The sequence below is a fragment of the Gekko japonicus genome, unplaced genomic scaffold (genome assembly GCF_001447785.1).
Source record: "Gekko japonicus isolate JY-2015 unplaced genomic scaffold, Gekko_japonicus_V1.1 scaffold223, whole genome shotgun sequence".
In the NCBI taxonomy this organism is placed as follows: domain Eukaryota; kingdom Metazoa; phylum Chordata; class Lepidosauria; order Squamata; family Gekkonidae; genus Gekko; species Gekko japonicus.
Genome location: NW_015175977.1, coordinates 1,133,954 through 1,154,723, shown reverse-complemented (window position 1 = coordinate 1,154,723; position 20,770 = coordinate 1,133,954). Strand labels below are relative to the sequence as shown.

The 20,770-nt window shown below is 40.7% G+C and overlaps 1 protein-coding gene across 1 annotated transcript in view; it reads left to right on the top strand.

Moving 5' to 3' along the window:
- SYNE1 (spectrin repeat containing, nuclear envelope 1) overlaps positions 1 to 20,770 on the top strand; it is a 436,861-nt gene that overhangs the window by 290,465 nt on the left and 125,626 nt on the right. Inside the window, exons 99-110 of the mRNA XM_015426162.1 lie at positions 403 to 612; positions 7,500 to 7,601; positions 9,029 to 9,148; positions 9,632 to 9,832; positions 11,471 to 11,644; positions 13,214 to 13,345; positions 14,262 to 14,458; positions 15,241 to 15,373; positions 16,288 to 16,470; positions 17,733 to 17,882; positions 19,076 to 19,252; positions 19,385 to 19,540. Of these exons, the coding sequence (XP_015281648.1) occupies positions 403 to 612; positions 7,500 to 7,601; positions 9,029 to 9,148; positions 9,632 to 9,832; positions 11,471 to 11,644; positions 13,214 to 13,345; positions 14,262 to 14,458; positions 15,241 to 15,373; positions 16,288 to 16,470; positions 17,733 to 17,882; positions 19,076 to 19,252; positions 19,385 to 19,540 (1,935 nt within the window). The remainder of the gene's footprint in view (positions 1 to 402; positions 613 to 7,499; positions 7,602 to 9,028; positions 9,149 to 9,631; positions 9,833 to 11,470; positions 11,645 to 13,213; positions 13,346 to 14,261; positions 14,459 to 15,240; positions 15,374 to 16,287; positions 16,471 to 17,732; positions 17,883 to 19,075; positions 19,253 to 19,384; positions 19,541 to 20,770) is intronic.

The following is a 20,770-nucleotide window of genomic DNA, read 5'->3' as shown; positions in this document are numbered from 1 at the left end:
GGGTAAGGGAGAGTCAGGAACAGTCCGTCACACCTGATTTAACTCCCAAGAGATACTCTGTACTGAAGTATAGTTGTCATAATTGTCATTTATTTGGATTTTTATTCTGTGTCAATTTAGGAGTATTTTGGTTGTAAAGTTTGATAAAAATGCAATGTACCAGGAATCACTGGGATCCATGTCAATGTGTTTGGCATCATGGTATGATATATTTTTATAGGTCTAAGAACATTACTGACACATTTTGTTACCATGGTTTTAATTCAGGTGTGAGACAAGTTTTATGAAACAATATAAGACACTGGACTACTGCTGCTGCTAATTATAATTGTTACTATTATTGTTATCTGGTCTACTGTTTTTGAAGTATCTAATTTAAGGTTTTGTTTGCATGTACTCCAGGACCTTGCTAAAGATATAAAGGAAATGGCAGAAAACATGGATAAAAACAAGCACTTATTTTCTCAAATGTTTCCTGAGAGTACTGCTAATAAAGATGTGATAGAAGAAACATTGGACTGTTTGCAGCAGAGACTAATGTTACTGGAGACTGTAGTAAACCACAGGTGCCAACAGATGAAAGGAAGATTCCAGCAAATACTGAATTTTCAGGTCAAAATTTTTACTTGTAAAATTTTACTTGTACATCACAGAAAAAAAATGTGGTTGGTCCATTACAAAATATTGAAATTTTCACTGTCAGTAACATATTCCAGTTTTTTAGTCCACTGCAGTCACAACAAAAAAGATTTTGTTATACCTTACATACTAAAAAATTCATTGTAGCCCAACATTCCAAAATCAAGGTGCATTGCATCATTGCATCATCTCACAGAGCTGAGATTAAATCAGTTTCCAGTCAAATGATCCAGCAAACCACTTGCTTTCCACTGCTGATGAAATGGCAAAATAAGGTGAATATAGGAACAATTACTTCCTGTAGTAAGTGTCATTTTAAACAGTAATATTCAGTTAGACTTATTTTATTTAAGTTACTTAATGAAAATGTTTGAGTCATCTTTGTACTCAAAAAATAAGCAGTCAGGGTAACACAAAATTAAAAGTCAATCAAAAATAGTTACAAACAATACAAAATACAAGGTTGACCAAGATAGGTTGGGAAATATCCAAAGTAATTCTGTTGCCATGATGGCATAATTTATTCTTCAATTCCATGAGCTACCAGTAAAAATCCACATATTCTAGGGCAGGCTAGAAAATTGTATGTGTTTGTGTAAGAGCAGAGAAGTGCCCAGATGGTAAAAATGCTAACAGTTGGACTTCCTTTACCAGAATAATCCTTGTTTGTAGACTGTGTTTATAGCCCACATGTTGTGTTGTGATTAATTAGGAAAAGCTGGTGTCAGTTTCAAATAACAAGCATGAATTTTACCACTATTTCCACCACAGTTAATGTTCATACTGCAGTATCCCTAGCTACATACTTTTTCCAGTTTTGTTTGCATCATAAGAGCTGCTTGTGATATCATGCATCATCGCAAAAGCTGAACGTGCTGCTTGCCCTGAGGTGTGATAGTGTGAATATTGCTAGTCCTTTGTGCCGTACAGAGCAACCTATAACAATTATTCCTCGTCTTTGAAAATCCAGCAGTTATAACAGTTATGTTTAGAAATGCAGCTCTTGGCGATCTTGGATCTGGCATTGCTCCTCAATATTCAGGTGGTTGAGGTAGCCAAGTGCCTTTTACCAGCTCAAGTGGGTTTGCCAGTTACAACTTTTCCTGGATCGAAAGGACCTAGCTGTGGTAATTCATGCTTCAGTGACATTCAGACTGGATTACTGAAACACACTCAGCATGGGGCTGCCTTTGAAGAGTGTTCAAAAGCTACAATTGGTTCAAAATGTGACCTTTGGAGTGTTGACTGGAGCAGGCCTCAGTGGAATATATCATTCCAGTTTTGTAACCTCTTCATTGGCTTCCAGTTCTTTTCTGGGTGCAAATCAAAGTGCTGGTGTTGGCCTTTGCAGTCATAAATATTTTGGGTCCAAGAAACATAAAGGACTACTAATTCTTTAAGCTGTTCCTTGGTGCCTCTGTTCCCCCACTATTTGAAGTACAATGGGTGGTTATCCAGGACAGAGCCTCAGCCATACCACTGAAATTGCTCCTTCCACAGGGTTGCGTGCTCTGCTCTATCTTTGTTGGCTTTCAGATGCCAGGCAAACATTTTATTTTAGATGGCACTTCGTATTTGATGTGTAGTTCAGACACCGGTTTTCTAATTTAGTATTTATTTTTATTTAGTTTTATTTTACTTCAAATATGTGGCTTATATAATTCTCCTTTCCTCCAAATTATCCTCACAAGAATCCGGTGAAGTAGTTTAAGCTGAGAATATGTGACTGGTCCAGCAAGCTTCTATGGCAGAGCAGGGATTTGAACCTGGTCTCCCAGATCCTAGTCAAATACTCTAGCCACTGTTGCTGTATATTTGTTCATCATCATGCCTTCTTCGCAGTCCCACATGGGACTGCCTCAGGGCAGGCCTGCCACAGAGAAGATTTCACAAGCTTCTAGAATTCTACAGCTGAGTACTCCCCCTCCCCTCAGCATGACAGAGCTAGGCTCCATTCCAGCCCAAATGATCATGTGACAAAGAGAGGGGGAGACACTCTTCCCTCAGTTTTCCTTTCACTGCTATGGAGAGAGGGACTCTACAGCTTCAGGAATTTTTTTCCTCACAACTTCTACCAGTATTTTCTCTTCAAAATCACACAATGGTTTTATTTTTAAAATGCCAGACATGTGGAACTAAGATGGCTCAGAATGATGAGCACAGTCAATGCCTCGTATGCCTCAGTGAGTCTTACAACACATCCATGTGTAGAACCCGTGCTCTTTTTACCCCAAAGGTTTGGCAAGAAAGAGCTTTGTGCTTTAAAGCAGGTCTTTGGAAACAATCTTTAGAGGTTCTGAAATACAAGGTTTCCCCTCAGAAATGATTAAGAACACCTCCTATATCCTCAGTTCAAATGGAACAGATAACATCAAAAGCAGACGCGCCTGCTTTGAGCTCCAGAGCTATGCCCAACCCGCCAATTAAAAAAAGGAAAGAAAAAGTTGAAAAAGCCTTCTGAGCCCAAGACTCAACCCCAAGACTCTGAAACCGGTGTTCCTAGAAGCTGCCTATTGCCAAATCGACGTCATGAGATGTCTTACTCACTTGCGCTTCGACCCTGACCAACCAATCTCCTCGATGTTGATCCCTGACAGGGAATTGAACCCAAACCTATGTATACTCACACAACTCGCTGCTTTCCTCCAGCCATCAAGCCCGATCACCATGATGTCAAAGACCACAGTGTCAACCCCTCCAAGAGTCTGACCAGACATGCAGGATGTGATACACAGTCTCCAAGATCAAAGTCGAAAGACTTTCCATCATCTGATGATGACATCATAGAGATTGCCTCTTCAAGCAGTAAGAGCTTGAGAACACATTGTAGACCTCACTCACCAGCCTCAGAGAAATACGCTTCAGAATTGGACTCTTGACATCAATGGAGTCCATATTCTCCACGATTCATACCTCCTTGGTGCCAATGGGGTCCAACAAGTCTAAGTCTACCAAGGTTGACGCCATACATTTCCAAGATGACCTTGGTCCATGGACAGCCAGCACTCGATTAGTCAATCAACATATTGCTCCCCAGACTTTGACGCAGATTCCTCACTAGAACACAACTCTGATCAAGAATCTGAACAAATGTCTATGCCATATTCAGATGAGACTGTGGAAGATCCCACTCTGGTCCCTCCAGCAAAAGACTGTAAGCCCTATTCAGAGGAACAAATCAGAACAGTCAAAGCACTGAATATTAACTACACTCCTCCAGGGCCAAGAGAGGAGGATCCTGGCATGGACATACTAAACTGCTCGGATCCTAGCCCTATTGCCATAACCATGGTTAAGGGCATTCGCAATATTACAAAGAATATATGGGCTAAACTTGCAGACTGGAAGGTCTGTAGTTGGCAGTTCGAGACCCTAGTGCTGCATGAAGGAGTGAGCTCCCGTTTCTGGCCCCAGCTCCTGCCAACCTAGCAGTTCAAAAGCAAGAAATTGTAAGTAGATAAATAGGTACTGCTTCAGTGGGAAAGTAACAGCATCCTGTGAGCTTCGGCATTTAGTCATGCTGGCCATATGACCACGGGAACGTCTTTGGACAGCACTGGCTCTTCGGCTTGGAAACAGAGATGAGCATCGCCCCCTAGAGTCGGATTCGACTAGCTTTCGAGCAAGGGAAATCTTTACCTTTACTAGATATACCCCTAGTTAGATGGTTGGCTGCTAACCGCCACTTCCAAATCTCAACTGCTTTCTCACATTTCTCTGATAGTGAATGTGTTAGAGAGGCTTCTGGTGTTCATAAACTTTTTAAAAAATCTATTCCACACTCCACACAGGAAATAGAGTTCACAGGTGCCAGACTGGGCTCCTCTACTCAGGGCATACCTACCAATTCCTAGAGCTAGAACTATCCAGAAGATGGTTTAAATTCTCACAATTCAGATTCCAGAAGGCACTTTATATACAAAAATTGTTGGGCCTGATGGCATCCACCACAATTGTTCAAAATGCTAGACTACAGATGCACCCAATACAAAATTGTTTTTTTGAGACAATTTAGGATGGGTTCGGATCCACAATGGAAGAAATTGTGTATTCCCAGAACCATAAATCCTTGTGTTGGTGATCACTTGACCATAATCTGCTAAGGGGGGGTCCCTTATCACCGTTATCACCAACCCAGCCTGACCTTTGCTTATTTACGGATGCATCTCTACAAGGTTGGGGAACACACTGCCAGTCCATTTCTATTAATGGATACTGGAGTGAATCTGAAAAAGAGCTTTATATCAATGTACTAGAACTCAGAGCAGTCAGATAGCTGACGGTCTCTGGAAGGACCATACTGATTGGCACAGACAACATGGCAACAAAATACTATAGTATCAGATAAGGGGGAATGGGATCCCTCAGATTGTGCAAAGAGACTGGTCTCCTTTGGGAGGAAGTGATTCACAACATACATTTATTGACCATACACATCGCAAGACAGACCTAGTAAACCATCTCAGCAGAGACACATATGCCATTTACGAATGGTCAATGAACATAGTGTACCTCCACTCCATCTTCCAAAAATGGGCATATCCAGAGACCAACCTGTTCTCCTCACGGGCAAACACAAAATGCAAAGCATTCTACTCCAGAACTGTAACGAACGGTCATTCTCTAGGAGATGTGTTCCTACTGCAATGGTCCATTGCCCTGTTTTATGCATTCCCTCCTTTCCCACTCTTACATAGGGTGATAGTCAAGATGCACATAGACAATACCAGCCATATTGATAGCCCCACTATGGCTGAGACAACCCTGGTTTCCAAGGCTACAGATTTTATCCAAGGGCAGAGTCATTTCATGGCCAGTGGAGCATGATCTGATAACAATAGGACAAGTAAGACATCACAATGTAGAGATGTTACATCTACACACCTAGTTAATTTCTCAGTAGATTGTTACTCTGACAGAGTGACAGAAGTTCTCCTAGCATCCCATAAACCTAACACACAGAAATCACAGATCCAAGTGGAAACAGTTTGCCTACTGGGCAAAAGACAGGAGAGTTAAACTGGAATCCTGTCCTTTAGCTGAAATTCTCAACTACCCCCTTTCCCTTAAGGATTCTGGGTTATCCACCACCTCCATCAAAGTACATCTGGCTGCTATATCAGCTTTCCATTTTGGTGTAGATTCAAAACCTGTGTTTTCTAATGCTTTGTTGAAACAGTTTCTTGCTTGTAGCGATCACATCTGCATGCAGAGTAGGCAAACTTAGGGCCTTAAGGCGTGATATACCTTTTACCAGATTTCATAAGGATAAAGTAGTTTTAAGATCTAGCTTTGCATTTATACTGAAGGTGGTATCGCAATTTCATGTGAACCAAGACATTGTATTGCCAACATTTTTCCCTGATCCACACTCCCCAGTGGAAAGATCAATGGACACACTGGATATTAGGCGAGCATTATTGTTTTATTTAGATTGCACATCTACATTCTGTAGAGATACAAACCTCTTTGTTTGCATCAACAATCCTAACAAAGGGAAAGCAGTCTCATCACGGACCCTATCCAGATGGGTGACAGCTGCCATTAAACTATCCTATAAGGCAGCAAGTAGGAATGCCTATTCCCCCTAAAAGTGCATTCCACCCAAGCTCAGGCATCTTCTGCAGCCTTTCGAGCCACTGTCGACATTGCTGACATCTGCAGAGCCGCAATGTGGTCCTTGCCGTCCACTTTAATCAAACACTACTCGATTGATCTCGACTCAGGGAGAGATGCTACTGTGGGGAAAGCAGTATTACAACCACTGTTCCGTTAATCGGCCCACACCTACCTCCTTGGTGAGTCAACTTGCTAATCTCCCATGTGGGACTTCACAGAAGACACAATGATGAAAACATGGCTGCACTTACCTGTAACTGATGTTCATCAAGTGATTTCCTTCCTTCCTTTCCCACTGTGGCATTAACCTTGTACATCGTCTCCACGGCAGCAGAAAGAGGACTGAGGGAAGAGTGCCTCCCCCTCCTTTTGTCACAATATCATTTGGGCAGGAACAGAACCTAGCTCTGTTGTGTCAAGGGGAGGGGGAGCACTCAGCTGTAGAATTCTAGAAGCTTGTGGAATCTTTTGCACGGCAGGCCAGCCTGTGGAAGTCCCATGTGTGCCTGCACAGAAGACACTCGATGAACATCAGTTACAGTATGTGCAACCATGTTTTATTGTATTATTATTTTCATTTTATGTTGTATAACTTACCTTATTGCCAGCCACTTTGAAGACTGTTGTTTTGATCTGCAAGATGGACATACGCACAAGGCTTTCACATGTATACACATGAGGATGTGAAAGATGTTTTCATCTAGTTCACTGCCCAGGGAATCTGTGCATCTTTTTATCATTTCCCATAGTGATTTCTATAGAGAAATGAATAGTTTATCTTCACTAAAAGAGACACTAAAGGCAGTTCATGAGGCACAGAGGTGTAGGCAAAAGAATTTTTACTACTTAATGAAAAGTGGACACAGTGCTCTTATGGGGGAGTATTGTAATGTGGTGGCAGAGGAATCAGGGCTGCTAACTCAGCACCATGAAGGGGCATGGCTGACATACCAAACACCTTAGCAGTACCCAGAGCACTGGCATCATGGCCCATGCTAGATGCTGCTAGCAAGTCAGTATTCATGTTTCTGTACCATGTTGAGCTAGCAATTCCATACCTTCACAGCTGCTCACAATGAGCTGCAATAAGGTTGTTGGACCCACTTTCACTTAAGTCACTGGCAGAAGTCTTTTATACCTCCAGTGTACTGATTTACAAGCCACTGCTAAAAGAAACCAGGGTTTGATCATTCCAAAAATTTTCTCATTTTAAAATCTTACCTCATTTTCCTCACCGACAGAATGACCTAAAATTGATGTTTACATCCCTGGTGGACAACAAGTATATTGTCCTGCAGAAACTATCTGAAGCAGTTGAATGGCCTGAAACCGAACAAATGCAGGTACTACCATATTCCTATTACTAAATATGAAAAAGAGTAGCAATGAATGCATGCCATTGAATTATACACATAATAGTCTCCAAAGGGCAGGCATTGTCTCTCTGTTCCTCAGTACAGAAAAGCAATGCCTGACCTTCAGATACTATCTCAGTACACTTACATGGGAGTAAACACTATATGACATATCTAAAAGTATGCTGGGATGTTTGGAAGCATGTTTGGAAACTCATCGGCCACACTTGATTCAGTAAATTGTTTAACCTTACCTGGTTTTTGGTGTCGAACTGTAAGCAAAATTTGACATAAATACTGTGGTTTGTTTGTTGACCTCTGTAAGAGTTAAACAGACTAATTAGCACAAGATTATAATCAAAAGTATAGGTAAGGCTGTTGGATTGAGTTTTGGATATGGAGTATTATGTGAACATTATAAAAGCAAGAGAGCTTTTGGTTGTAAATAAGAGTAACAATCTGGAGCTCCATGAGTATTTGTGGGAGAGAAGAACAGCTTGTACATCCTCCTGCCTTCAAAATTTCACCATCCAAGATTCCACAAGGTCTTAAGGATTTAAGCAGAATAATTCCTCTCCCTTTCCCCCCCCTTTAACTACTGTCTACATTTCATGCCTCTATGGTGTCATCAGGCTGTTTTTGGACTCTCCTGTCCCCGCACACTTTTTAAAAACAAGGTTATCCATTCAGAAAGTGAACAGGATATTCCAGAAGCATGTCTGAATGTATGATGTCCAACAAACTGTGGGCTGCTGGTGCTAAACTGGAATTCCAAACATTAGTTAGTTTGTTAACTGTATTTTCTTGTGAAATGTGAATGCACTGAAATGTGAATGCCCCACTGGTGGACCTCCTGATGGCACTGGTATTTCTGGCCACTGTGTGATACAGAGTGTTGGACTGGATGGGCCTTTGGCCTGATCCAACATTGGCATCTCTTATGTTCTTATGTTCTTATGTTCTTAAGGCAGAAATTCCAGTTAGGTCCATATCAACATCCGGCAGAAAATCTGAACTACTTCTCTGTCTTTCCCCCATTCCCCTCCCATTTATTGCAGCTGATTATAGCAAGTAGACTGCATATGTAGCAAAGCTTTTCTATCAGTACAAGGCCAGGGCCCTTCAAATAGCACCTGTGGATTTAGTTTGGAGATGAGAAAGCAGGCAATCAGTAGATTAAGTGAGATTTAGGAACTGTGGACTGTTATAAATGCATAGTAAGCCATCCAGGATTTGGCAACAAACTGTGGTTTAAATAAATCACAGTTTATTACAATGTCTGAATCAAGCCAATGTGCTAGTGCGTCAGCAGCCTTCATGCTTATTTTCTGTGAAAACATCAAGAACCACTGTAGTATAGTGAGGTGTTTTTTAAATGACACTACAGCTAATTGTTGTAATTGTCTCCTATACAGGCTATTCGGCAAGCAGAAGATGGACTAAAAGAAATAGATGTAGCAATCTGTGAATTAAAGAAGCGTGGAGATAAGCTACAGATAGACCAACCTTCCATGCAAGAGTTATCAAAACTACAGGTAAGAAATCCATTTAAAAGAACTTCTAAATGTTGTTTTAACAGAACTTTTAGTTCTGTGTTTATACATAAAAATTATTTATAGATAGTAACAGAATTAATTTAATATGACATAAGATTCCATAAAAGAATACATCTAGAACATTTCATTTTCTATTTTTTCGTATTTAGTTTGTTAGTCACTTCTTCAGAAAAAATGTTCAGCAGCTTGTGACCATTCAAAATAAACAATAAAACTTTAAATTTTAATGAATCAAAACGTTGGCAATAAAAATAATCCCCAAAATTACAAAAACATATAGCAGCATCAGAAAGCACCATAAAATCCAGACAGGTACTGTGCCACAGAACAAGTACAAATGAATTGGGCAGATAAAATTCAAATAAAAACCAATCAATTCAGTAAGATATGATGGATTTAGACAATTTAGGTTGTCTATTACTGGAAGAAAATTCATTATTGTTGCTTCTTTTCCCATACCAGGATATGTATGATGAATTGATAAAGATCATAGGATCCCGACGCAGTGGACTGAATCAGAATCTGGCCCTTAAGGGTCAATATGAACAAGCATTGCAGGACCTGGCTGACCTGATTGAAACCGGCAAAGAAAAGATGGCCGTTGACCAGAAAATGATTGTTTCCTCTAGAGAGGAAGTCCAAACACTTCTTGACAAGCATAAGGTAAAAGCAATACACGTACCATTTCAAAATGGAAGGCTCTTATACTATAATAATCAAGTATGGGCTGATCTGCCGATATTTAAATCCATGGATCAAGCCTATAGTGACTAAAAACAGATAGCTCTGCAAACGTGGGGGATTCCTAAAATTTGCAAAAAAAAATCTGAAAAGGTTTAAAAATACATTGGGAAGTTTAAAACCTCCAAAAGACAAAAGTGTTGTCTGCACATGTGCAGACAATGCTCTTACCTCCTCCGCTGTCAGATGGCAGCAGCAGAAGCTACAATGGTGAGGGGGCAGGAAGCCATGGCAGGCCCAGTGACAGAGGCCAGGAGCAGTGCATGGCTCACAGCTTTGAAGGACCCAGCATCAGTGTTCGGGAACAATGTGGGGCTCACTGGCAGTGGTGGCAGGAAGACTTAGCAGGCCCAGTGTTGGACGACAGGAGGCGTGCATGGTTCACCAGCAGCATCAGTGGGGAGAAGTCTTGGTGGGCCTAGTGGCAAAGGCTGGGAGCCATGTGGAGCTCTCTATTGTTGTTGGCAGTGACGGGGAAGAAGCCTTGGCTGGCCTGGCGGTGGAGACTGGGAGCCACACGGGGCTCTCTGCTGCTGCTTGTGTTGAGGGACACGCCTCGGTGGGTCTCGCAGCAGAGGCCAGGAGCCATGCAGGGCCTGCTGGCAGCATTCGGGGGGGGGAGATAAAGATAAGAGGGGGAAGGGATTTCCCCCATGAGTATTGCAGGTACTTTCTTGTTTAATCTATTGCAAAGATCATGTTCTTCAGTTATTCTAATATTTTTAGTAACTTTGTAATCTTTCGGTTCTGGAAAGAGATCAATTCTGATGTGATTTAATGATGTTTGGGATAATTTGAAACTCAATGGTGCTTTATAAAAATGAGGTGTTTTCTGATAGTTCCTATGCAGTTATTCCAAACCTGCTGAAATCAATAGACCCGAACTGGAGTAACTCTGCATAGGCTTGCATTGCAAGTGGAGTAATGTCTTCATAGTATGTGTGAGTCTATTGCAATACACCAGAGTGTATATAAAAATGTCAGATATGAACAATCTGTCAAGATTTGCTTCAAATGGTACCATTTGAAAGTACCAGGGAGATAGGTTGAGAAGAGACAGACTGATTTGTTCATAGTGTGAACTTAACTGTGCACCTACATAGTAGCACAAAGCACTTTTAAGGTTTTATGGTGTCTAATAAATGATACAGTATGTGTGCCCAGTGTAGCAGTCCTGCAGTCATTGTACCAGAAGTCCAAGTCAGCCAAGAATTAATCAGACCATATCTCTGATAGACAAAATAGTTATGAGAAGTTTTTTTCCTGGAATGTTTATGTTCTGCTTTACGCATGTTCATCTTGCATTCTGAATATACTCACTATTATTTGTTACAATGAAATCAGTAATTATAGAATATAAATGAAGACTAACAGTGCCATCCTAAGCAGAGCAACATACTTTTAACTTCAACACACTGGAGAAAGGGTTGAATTCTAGAGAGATGCCTGGATTACATCACATCAATATATGATCACCTTTAAGGGTGCTTTTTTAAAAGTAATCCGTTGAGGTTTCATTGATAAAAGCAATGATTTTTTTTATTGGTTTCTGAAAATCAGGAATATTTCCAGGGACTGGAGTCACACATGATCCTGACAGAAACACTTTTCAGGAAGATAAGCAGCTTCACTCTTGTAAAGGAAACTCAGTCGCATGTAGAACTGATGGCACAAGCCTCTGCTGTGTTAAAACAGGCTCACAAGAGAGGAGTAGAGTTGGAATATATTTTAGAGGTAAGAATTTGTGTGTCATTTTTCCTTTTTACTTTCCTGAAAGGGACCAGTGAATTTAACTTAAATTTCTCACTAACTGCAGAACTATATGCTAAATAAATTTAGCATGTAAACATGTGCTTTAAAAAACAGAAAAGCTGCTTTGGTAATAATGAGTTTTGTGGAGAAGTTGCAGGACAGGAAGGGAGTACTTTACCCTTACCCACCATGGGGGGGGGGACCAGCTGAAGGGGCAGTTGCAGTAGGAAAATGGCAGGTGGAGAAGTGTTTGCAAATTCCTTCCTTCCATCTTCTAAAAGCAGACTTCTGTGACAAATTGGTTACTGGAATTTTGTTACACACATTTGTACTTAGGGTTGCCAATTCTGGGGTTGAGAAATTTCTGGAGATTTGAGGGTAGAGCCTGGGGACAGCAGGATCTGGAAAGAGGAAGGTCCTCTGTAGGGTACAGTGCCATAGAGTACTCCTTCCAAAGCACCCATTTTCACCAGCAGAAGTGATGTCTGTTATCTGAAGATCTGCTGTATTTCTGCGAGATCTCCAAGCCCCACTTGGAGGGTGGCTACCCTGTTTGTATTTAATGTTTAGGTAGGCCTAGGCCCGTCTAATGATACCTTTCTAACATGAAATCTGAAACAGCAGAGTAACAAGGAAGTAAAGCAGTAAGAAAGTAAAGGAGAACTAGTGTGGCATAGTGGCTCGAGCGTCAGACTAGGATGTGAGAGATCGAAGTTCAATTCCCTGCCTTGCTGTGGAAGCTCACTGGGTGACCTTGGGTTAGTCATGTGCTCTCAGCCTAGCCTACCTCACATCGGTCTTGTGGGGGGGAAATAGAGGAGGGGAGAACAATGTAAGCTGCTTTGCATCCCCATTGGGGAGAAAGGCAGGGTATAAATGAAGTGAATAATTGTATTGTTTCCTTTTCTCCACAGCATTTAGTCAAAAGTTTGCTTCTGTGCAACAGATTAATTTTTTATTTACTGAGTCATATTGTTGATGCACAGTACTTTTTTTCAGAACTGAGTTTCCCTTCAATGTCCATAAAGTTCAGTTTACTTAAAATAAAGTATTACTTTTATTTTAAGTAGTATGAATAAAAAATACTCCTATGCCTCTGCATGTATAATGCACTTGAGATGTCCTATCACAGGCCCCGGTCACACAGGAGATTTTGCCCCGCAAGAGGGACGGATCGGGGGCGCATCAAATGGGCGCAATTACACCACAACATCTGGGAAGTGGAGCTTACCCGTCCCCGATCCGTCCTTTCCGGGGGGAAACGTGCATTAAAAAAAAACCTAGAAAAGAGTAACTACCTTCCCTGTGGCCCCCCCCCCCCGGCATCTGATCGGGCCGGGGAGCAACTGCGTGGCGGCTCAGGGGATCTTTCTGATCCCGCCGCCGTGCGTCTATTTTGCTGCGGCTCAGAAAAGCTGCATTTTGGCTGTGCTTCACCCCCCCATGTGACTGGGGCCACAGTCAGTTTAACTCTGTGTAACCTTCATTAGGGAATATATTTGGAAATCACTAAGAACCCAATTCGGTTTTAAATGTGTGTTTGTTTAACAGACTTGGATACATCTCGATGAGGACTATCAAGAACTCACAAGACAGCTGGAGACTGTTGAAACTAGCATTCCTACTGTTGGGTTGGTAGAGGAGTCTGAAGAAAGACTTGCTGATCGGATTGCACTTTATCAGGTAATCGTGGTGGATGGTTTTCAGGTTTTAATTATGGACATAAACTAGTGTCTTGTGTTCCCTTATCTGTGATGGTGTACTGCCTGCCTACATTACTGGCTGTTGTACAATATAACAATAACAGCTATACTTTATAATGCAGTTCAAAAACATTGGCTTAGATCCCCCAGATATTTACATGAGTGAAAGGATATGTGCTCAAAGAGTACAACTTTCTTCACCCCTCCCACAGCAACCTAAAATGCCCCTGAAATCTTGGGGGGGGGGTGCATTTCAGGCTGCCTGGGAGAGGGAATCAAGAAAGTCACGCTCTGTGTGAGTGCATATCCTTTCACCCATGGAAATACTACAGGATATCTGAAGCATTATCATGTTGTAACCCATATGATAGTCCTGAAAGTTAGGTCAGTATTATTATCTCCAGATTGCATATGGGGGAGAGTCCTTGTGAGACTTCATAGTTTGCAGGCTATGACAGAAGTGACATTTGAACCAGGGACCTCAAAGATCACAGCTCAGTCTGTTAGCCACTATGCTATGCCAATTCCACTGGTACATGAGTGAAGATTTTGCTTTTCCCCATTTAGCAGTAATGTAAGAAAATCATCAGACTGCTCATTCACCTACTCCCACATCCTGTTTTCAGCAGTAGTGTCCCCCCATTTTATTTTCTTAGAAGGAGCTATGATTCAATGCAGTAGCATGTGCAGAAGGTCCCCTGTTTAATCATTGGCTTCTCCAGTTAAATTTATCTCAGATAGGTGTTAGAAAAGGCCCTTTTCCCCCTGGGATCTAGCAAGGGCTGTTTGCCTTTAAGAAACACTCTGTACTTAGGTGAATGATAGGATTTTTCATCAGAGGGGGAAGATAATTCCTGTGGAGTCAGAGCTGTCACTTATTGCCTTTTTTATCACAGCATCTGAAATGTAGCCTTACAGAATACCAGCCCAAACTTTACCAAGTATTGGATGATGGGAAAAGGCTGCTGTTCTCTGTAACCTGTTCAGAACTGGAAACTCTGCTAAACCAACTAGGGGAGCACTGGTTAAGTAATACCAGCAAGGTCACCAAGGAACTACATAGACTGGAAACTATACTTAAACACTGGACAAGGTAATACCATAGAAACTGAATAAAGGCATGCTTCCCTTCTGTACTAATTTATTTTTCATTTATCATGTTTTGCCTTTTAAATACGTTGTTGTTTTCATTCAAAATCTTTAAAGGAATTCCAGTGAAATTAATATGTATTGTTCAATTAGGCCAATGCTACCTAGACTAATTCTTTTCTCTACCATATTTGCAGTGCATGTGTCTTTGCTTTTCATGTCATCTGTTGACAATATTTCAAAGTAAATAATCAGATGCATGTTTTGAATACTAACCTTTAGCCTTTGTCTTTATTTACTTATGTGTAGTATCATTGCAATGGTAGCATAATAGCATGCTTTGTAAAATTTTGTCAGCACAACAGTTGGTGCTCCCCATAGTAAGTCTGTGCATGCTAGCATGCTAATTCTAGTATTAGTTTATAAAGCTACAGTCCACAGTTCTCTTATTCTGAAGAAGCATTGTGTATTTCTGGTGGGCTAGTTAAAAGTAAGAAACTGTAATAATTTGCAACCCAGTTGGAAATGTTCTATATGAAATAACAGAAAGGAGTAGACACCAAGACGCCTTTAATTAGATGTGTTTGTGTGCCAAGGGATACATGTGTTGAAGCAGTTCTGTATAAATCATTACAGAATTTTAGATAAAAAAATACCATGCAGTCCTCCTGTTCTTAAATTTATACAAATTTTATGTGAACCTCTGTAATGAAGAATCCCAGCTTACATACTGCTGAATACTTATGATAAGACATAAAATATTATTCTTTTTTTTCCTGCTCACAGATACCAAAGTGAATCTGCTGAGCTAATTCATTGGCTCCAGTCGGCAATGGATCGGCTAGAATTCTGGACTCAGCAATCTGTAACAGTCCCTCAAGAACTTGAAATGGTCCGAGATCGCTTGAATGCCTTTTTGGTAAGTCTGAAGAAACAGACCTGTCTTCATGTGTCAAGTTGTTAACTGAGCCTGTATTGTCATAAGGCTATCTTGATTGTATTTTAGGTTGTAGAAATGTTTTGTATACATAGCTTTTTAATACATCATAATTAATTTGTTTTTCTAGCAATCATTGTGATAAAAAAGAAACACAGAGTATGGATATTTATTATCATTTCTCTTTTAGGCTTAAAAAGTTTTTTTCTGTAGAAATTATTGTTTTTCTTTTACTAAAATATTGTGCTTTTAATTTTCATAGTATAAAATAAAGACTTTTGGGGGATTTTCAATCTTAGTACAAAATGGCAACGTCTTTTCATGTCAAACATATATTCTAATAGCCACCTATGGCCCCCATCTGTGGATAGCTAAATCTGCAGATCAGGGCCACACAGAGGCTAAAAAGATTTTTCAGCAATCTTGGGGTATTCCCAAGGTTTGCAGAAAAATCTGAAAATTAAGAAAAAACACAGGGGGTTAAATTCCCTCCAAAAGTAAAGTAGCATTCTCTTTGCAAGAGCAGAGAATGCTCTTTCCTTCTTACCCATGTGGTGCAGCCTGAGAGCCATTGGTAGCCCATTTGGGAGCTGTTCCTGGCCCTGCTGCAGCAACGGTGGATACCAGTAGCTGTTCAGGGCCCTGCCTCAACAGCGGTGGACACTGGGAGCTGCTCCGGGCCCTGCTGTGGAGGCAGCAGATGCTGGAAGCTGCTCCAGGCTCAGCAGCAGCAGGCACCAGGAGCCGCTCTGAGCTCAAAGTGGCTCCCAGACACTGTCACTGCCGGGTTTCAAGGCTCAGCAATGGGGGAGGGGACATGGGATTTCCCCTGCGAGTTTCACGGGGCCCCACTTGTTTTATATAATTTAGTTATACCCAAATGACAATCTGTTCAGGAATTTTCAAAAGAGGTTGATGCCAAGTCATCCCAGAAGTCTGCTGTTTTGAGCACTGGAAACCAGCTCCTCCGGCTGAAGAAGGTGGACACTGCAGCTTTGCGTGCAGGACTGTCTCAGATTGACAACCAATGGACTGAGCTTCTCACACAGATTCCTATAGTGCAAGAAAAACTGCATCAGGTACGGCAGATCATGGGTGTATTATTTTGGTCATTAATAAGTGACACAGAGTGTAACTCTGAAAACATTTCTGCAGATGTTAACATACATCAATGAGAGACTTCTAGATTTTTAAGGTAGGACTTCTGTAAGCTAATTTACAAAGATTTCATTTAATAGCATCCTCCCCCCAACAAGAAGAGTTGTTCATATAAATTGTTTCTTTCTAAGGACACTATTCACAAATCCTGCTGTGCTGATGTTGCCACCAACTTCACCCCTGTGCCCTTCTCTTGGACATTAGCATGTGCCCTAGGGCTTTGTATCACAGTTGTTTTACTTTTGTTGCCACTGATCCATACATGACCATGGAAAAAGTGTGACCTCATTGAGTTTGTGGCTTCTGCCATGGAGGTTTTATGCATGCCTGGACTAGTCACAATAGTCACAACAGCAGCTCAGTGGATGAGGCCCAGCTGCAGTAGGGTCAGTAAGTAGGGTTTGGTAGTGCTCAGCTGCCTGTACCGACTGTGGGGAACTGTACCATGAATGTGCTGGCTCTGGGGATGAGAGCTCACTATGAAAAAGCAAATGCCTGAAGAATATAAATTTATAGTGTAGAACAAAAGTTCAGAAATCACCAGGTTCCTGTATTGCCAGCCCACAGGAAATGGACGCCGTGTTATCGGGAAGTACTACACTACACTATATTATACTATACTATACTGTAGTATATCATACTATACTATTTAACACACTTAGGTGGATCCCATTTACAGATGCTACCAAGAGCAGTATAGAGCGGGACAAAATAGAAGCCGCTGCCATATTTCTCTGGTAACCAATGTCTTGGACCATAGTAACGCAACAGTGTGATGGTGACAGCCCGGTCCTAGCCAGTTCGCTTGGGATTAAGTTATTTCCAAATAGATACACTTCAGTTTCCGGTCTGGGGCACAAAAGACCAGCCTCACTGCAGATTGTTTAAACAAGAGCATCACATTCAAAATCCATGCCCTGGCAAAGCTTTATCTGGTATGCTTGTATCCATTTTCATTGCCAGATTTCATTAATGAAATTTCACCTTTTTAATAATCTAGAGTACAAACATGTCAACTAACGACACCAGTTCTCTTTAATGAGATCAATATTTTCAGCCAGAAACTTATACATACAATTATACAATGTTGTTTTGTATGGGCAAACTGAACAATTTTTTAAGCAAGGTTGAAAGTTTGTGTGGATTCTGTTATTTGGATTTCATTAATCTAAATTCTTTACAGCTCCAGATGGACAAACTTCCTTCTCGACATGCCATCACAGAAGTCATGAGCTGGATTTCATTGATGGAAAATGTCATTACTGAAGATGAGGAAAATATAAAAAATGTAGTGGGACATAAAGCTATTCATGATTATCTTCAGAAATATAAGGTATTTGACGATGATCAGAAAATATATGAAATATCAGTCCATAATTCAAAAGTTCAGTTTCTGGTTACACTATACAAATTGGTTAGATATAAATGACTGCATTATTTTTATAAATAAAATTATCCAGTCCACTTTTGCATCTACTATCAAGGTACCTCTGAAGACAGAGTTCAGTATATGTTATAGTGCATGTCATGTAACATCCTTGCAATCAGATTTTTGAAAGAGATTTTAGATGGTTGGCCTGGAAAAAGTAAAGTAAATAATATCCTGTTGGTGTGTGGCTGAGGTGAAATTCAAGGTGCTGTCAAGACATAAATGAACAGATGTCCTGCAGTCTTTTAAAGTTTAAATAGCAGCCATGGGGGAGGTCATAGCCACTGCACAGGGGAAATATGAGTTTACCCTTTTAACTATTTCATTTCTCCGACTTCAGCCTCCTCTCCACCAAGCTGCTTTTTTGCCCTGGGTTGGAAGGAAACAATAGATATGTATGGTATCTATATGTTTCTCCCATAAGGCACCTAGGAACTCTAGAACAGTGATTAAAATGTGTAAAATGGCATGTGAAGGAAGGGTTAACACCTTGTAGCCCCAATCCAAGTCAGGTTCCTTTCCTCCAGGTGGTATTAGCACCCAAAAAGCCCACAGAAGAGTCATTTACAGATCTTCCAGTGACACATCTAGTTTGGACCTCAGATAAACGTTGTTTGCTTTAGCAGCTTAAAAACGTTTAGCAAATATGTAGTAAAAATTAATCTACCTATTTTTTGTCTTGCACAAAAACATTGAAATGACTGGGGTTTTGTTCTGTTTGGATGTTTGAATATGTATATGAGATTCTTTTTCTTTTGTTTTGTTTTCTTCTTCTTTTCTCTTTTGCTTTCCCAGCAAATAACTTAAAGTGCTCCCAGTGAGAAATTTTGTATAGATGTTACTGATTTCAATACACAAACCAGTACAATTCTAAGCAGAATAACACCCTCACTGAATTTGGGAGATTGTGATTCTGGGATTGCACTGGTAATTCAAATGTTTATGGATGGTAGAAATCACACTTATTTAAAAGGGCCTGCTACAATGTTATGTCAATATTTCTGGCAAAACATGGTATAGTAGCACCTTAGAAAACATGTTGATCTCCTGGAATAAGTGTAAAAAATTCCTGATAACTTCTTCTGCTTTTTCACTAGGGTTTCAAGATTGATGTAAACTGTAAACAGTTAACTGTGGACTTTGTTAACCAATCAGTACTACAGATTAGCAGTCAGGATGTGGAGAGTAAACGCAGTGACAAGACTGATTTTGCAGAACAACTAGGAGTCATGAACAGACGCTGGCAGGTCCTGCAGGGTCTGATAACAGAAAAGGTATGTGTTAACCAGAGGCAGCAACAATGAGTTATTAAAAAGCATGAATGAGTACTGAAGTACTTTAGCAATGAAATAATCGGTTACCTAGAATATATGAATTCTTTATTTTGAAAATATGTTTTTTTCCAGATTCAGCTATTGGAAGGTTTTCTGGAATCCTGGACAGAATACGAAAATAATGTCCAATGTCTAAAAACTTGTTTTGAAACTCAGGAGAAGAGACTGCAAAAACAACAAAGAATTGGAGATCAGGCTTCAGTCCAGAATGCCTTAAAGGACTGTCAGGTAGTTTTTGTTACAGAAGCAAAAAAAAAAAACATCCTGTACAAGCTCCAGAGTTCTGTTTTTAAGAGACAGAGGGTTTTTTAAATTGAACTTCCCTACAGTAATTCTACTTTATTAAAAGTAATTATAGGGTTTCCAACTCTAGGGAGAGAAATTCCTGGCATTTTGGGGGTGGAGCTTGGGGAGAGCAGGGTTTGAGAGGTGGAGGTTGCTTAGCAGGGTATAATGGCATAGAGTGCACCCTCCAAAGCAGCCTTTTTCTCCAGGGGACTTGATCTCTGTCGTCTGGAGATCACTTGTAATTCCAGGAGATCTCCAGGCCTCACCTGAAGGTTGGTAGTGCTAATTATCAAAGGGTTTTTAGCAATAAAGAATTGTTCTCTGTTTCACCCCCTTTGACTATTTTTATTAGCTATAAATAGCACATTTGCCACCAGAAGAATTAGCCTGTTATATTCAAACCAATCTGGTGTGCTCATATCTCTACTTACATGATAGGGAATATATGCCCAGTGAGTTTTAATAACTTGTCTCTTGTGTTCAGCCCTGCATTAATATCATTTATAAGTGACTCATGCCAGAACACACCCAAGCTGACTGAGAACTACTTGATTGGACTTCTTGCTTCTTACTCGCCTTTTTATGTGCCCAAACATCTCTGTCCTGCCTGGAACTCTAAACTAACTGAGCTACAGTGCTTGTTCTGTTTTCAGTTTGGCATAGGTTTTTTTGTTGTTGGTAATAGATCCTGATTTTGAATTACTCTATGGGTAATGGTAAGACATCTCATTCCTTGTCTTTGCACTGTATTCCAGACCACAGTGCAGTCCTACAGACCTGTCAACTTTCTGATTTCACTAGACTGTTAGATTCCTGTAGCAAACAGACTCAACAACTTGCTTCTTCAGAAGGAAGGTTTATTGAAGCAGTATTGGCAGGGCATTTACTTCAGCATCCAAACAGAGGGGATGCTCTTGGCGAAACATCAACTTAACGTATCCAAGCACTCACTGGATACAGCGGCAAAGGAAAACCATGGTCCAAACAATGGTCAGGTAGACCATCATCTAAATCCTCCTCCAAGCTACACTGGCAAAGATCTCTGAGTCATCCACCCCGTTCCTACAGTGGAAAATCCAAGTTTTCATCTACCTCTCTATCTAGACCCAAAACTTCTAAGAACACTAAACAGAGTCTTTGACTTGCACCTTCTCTCCCAACTCCCTACAC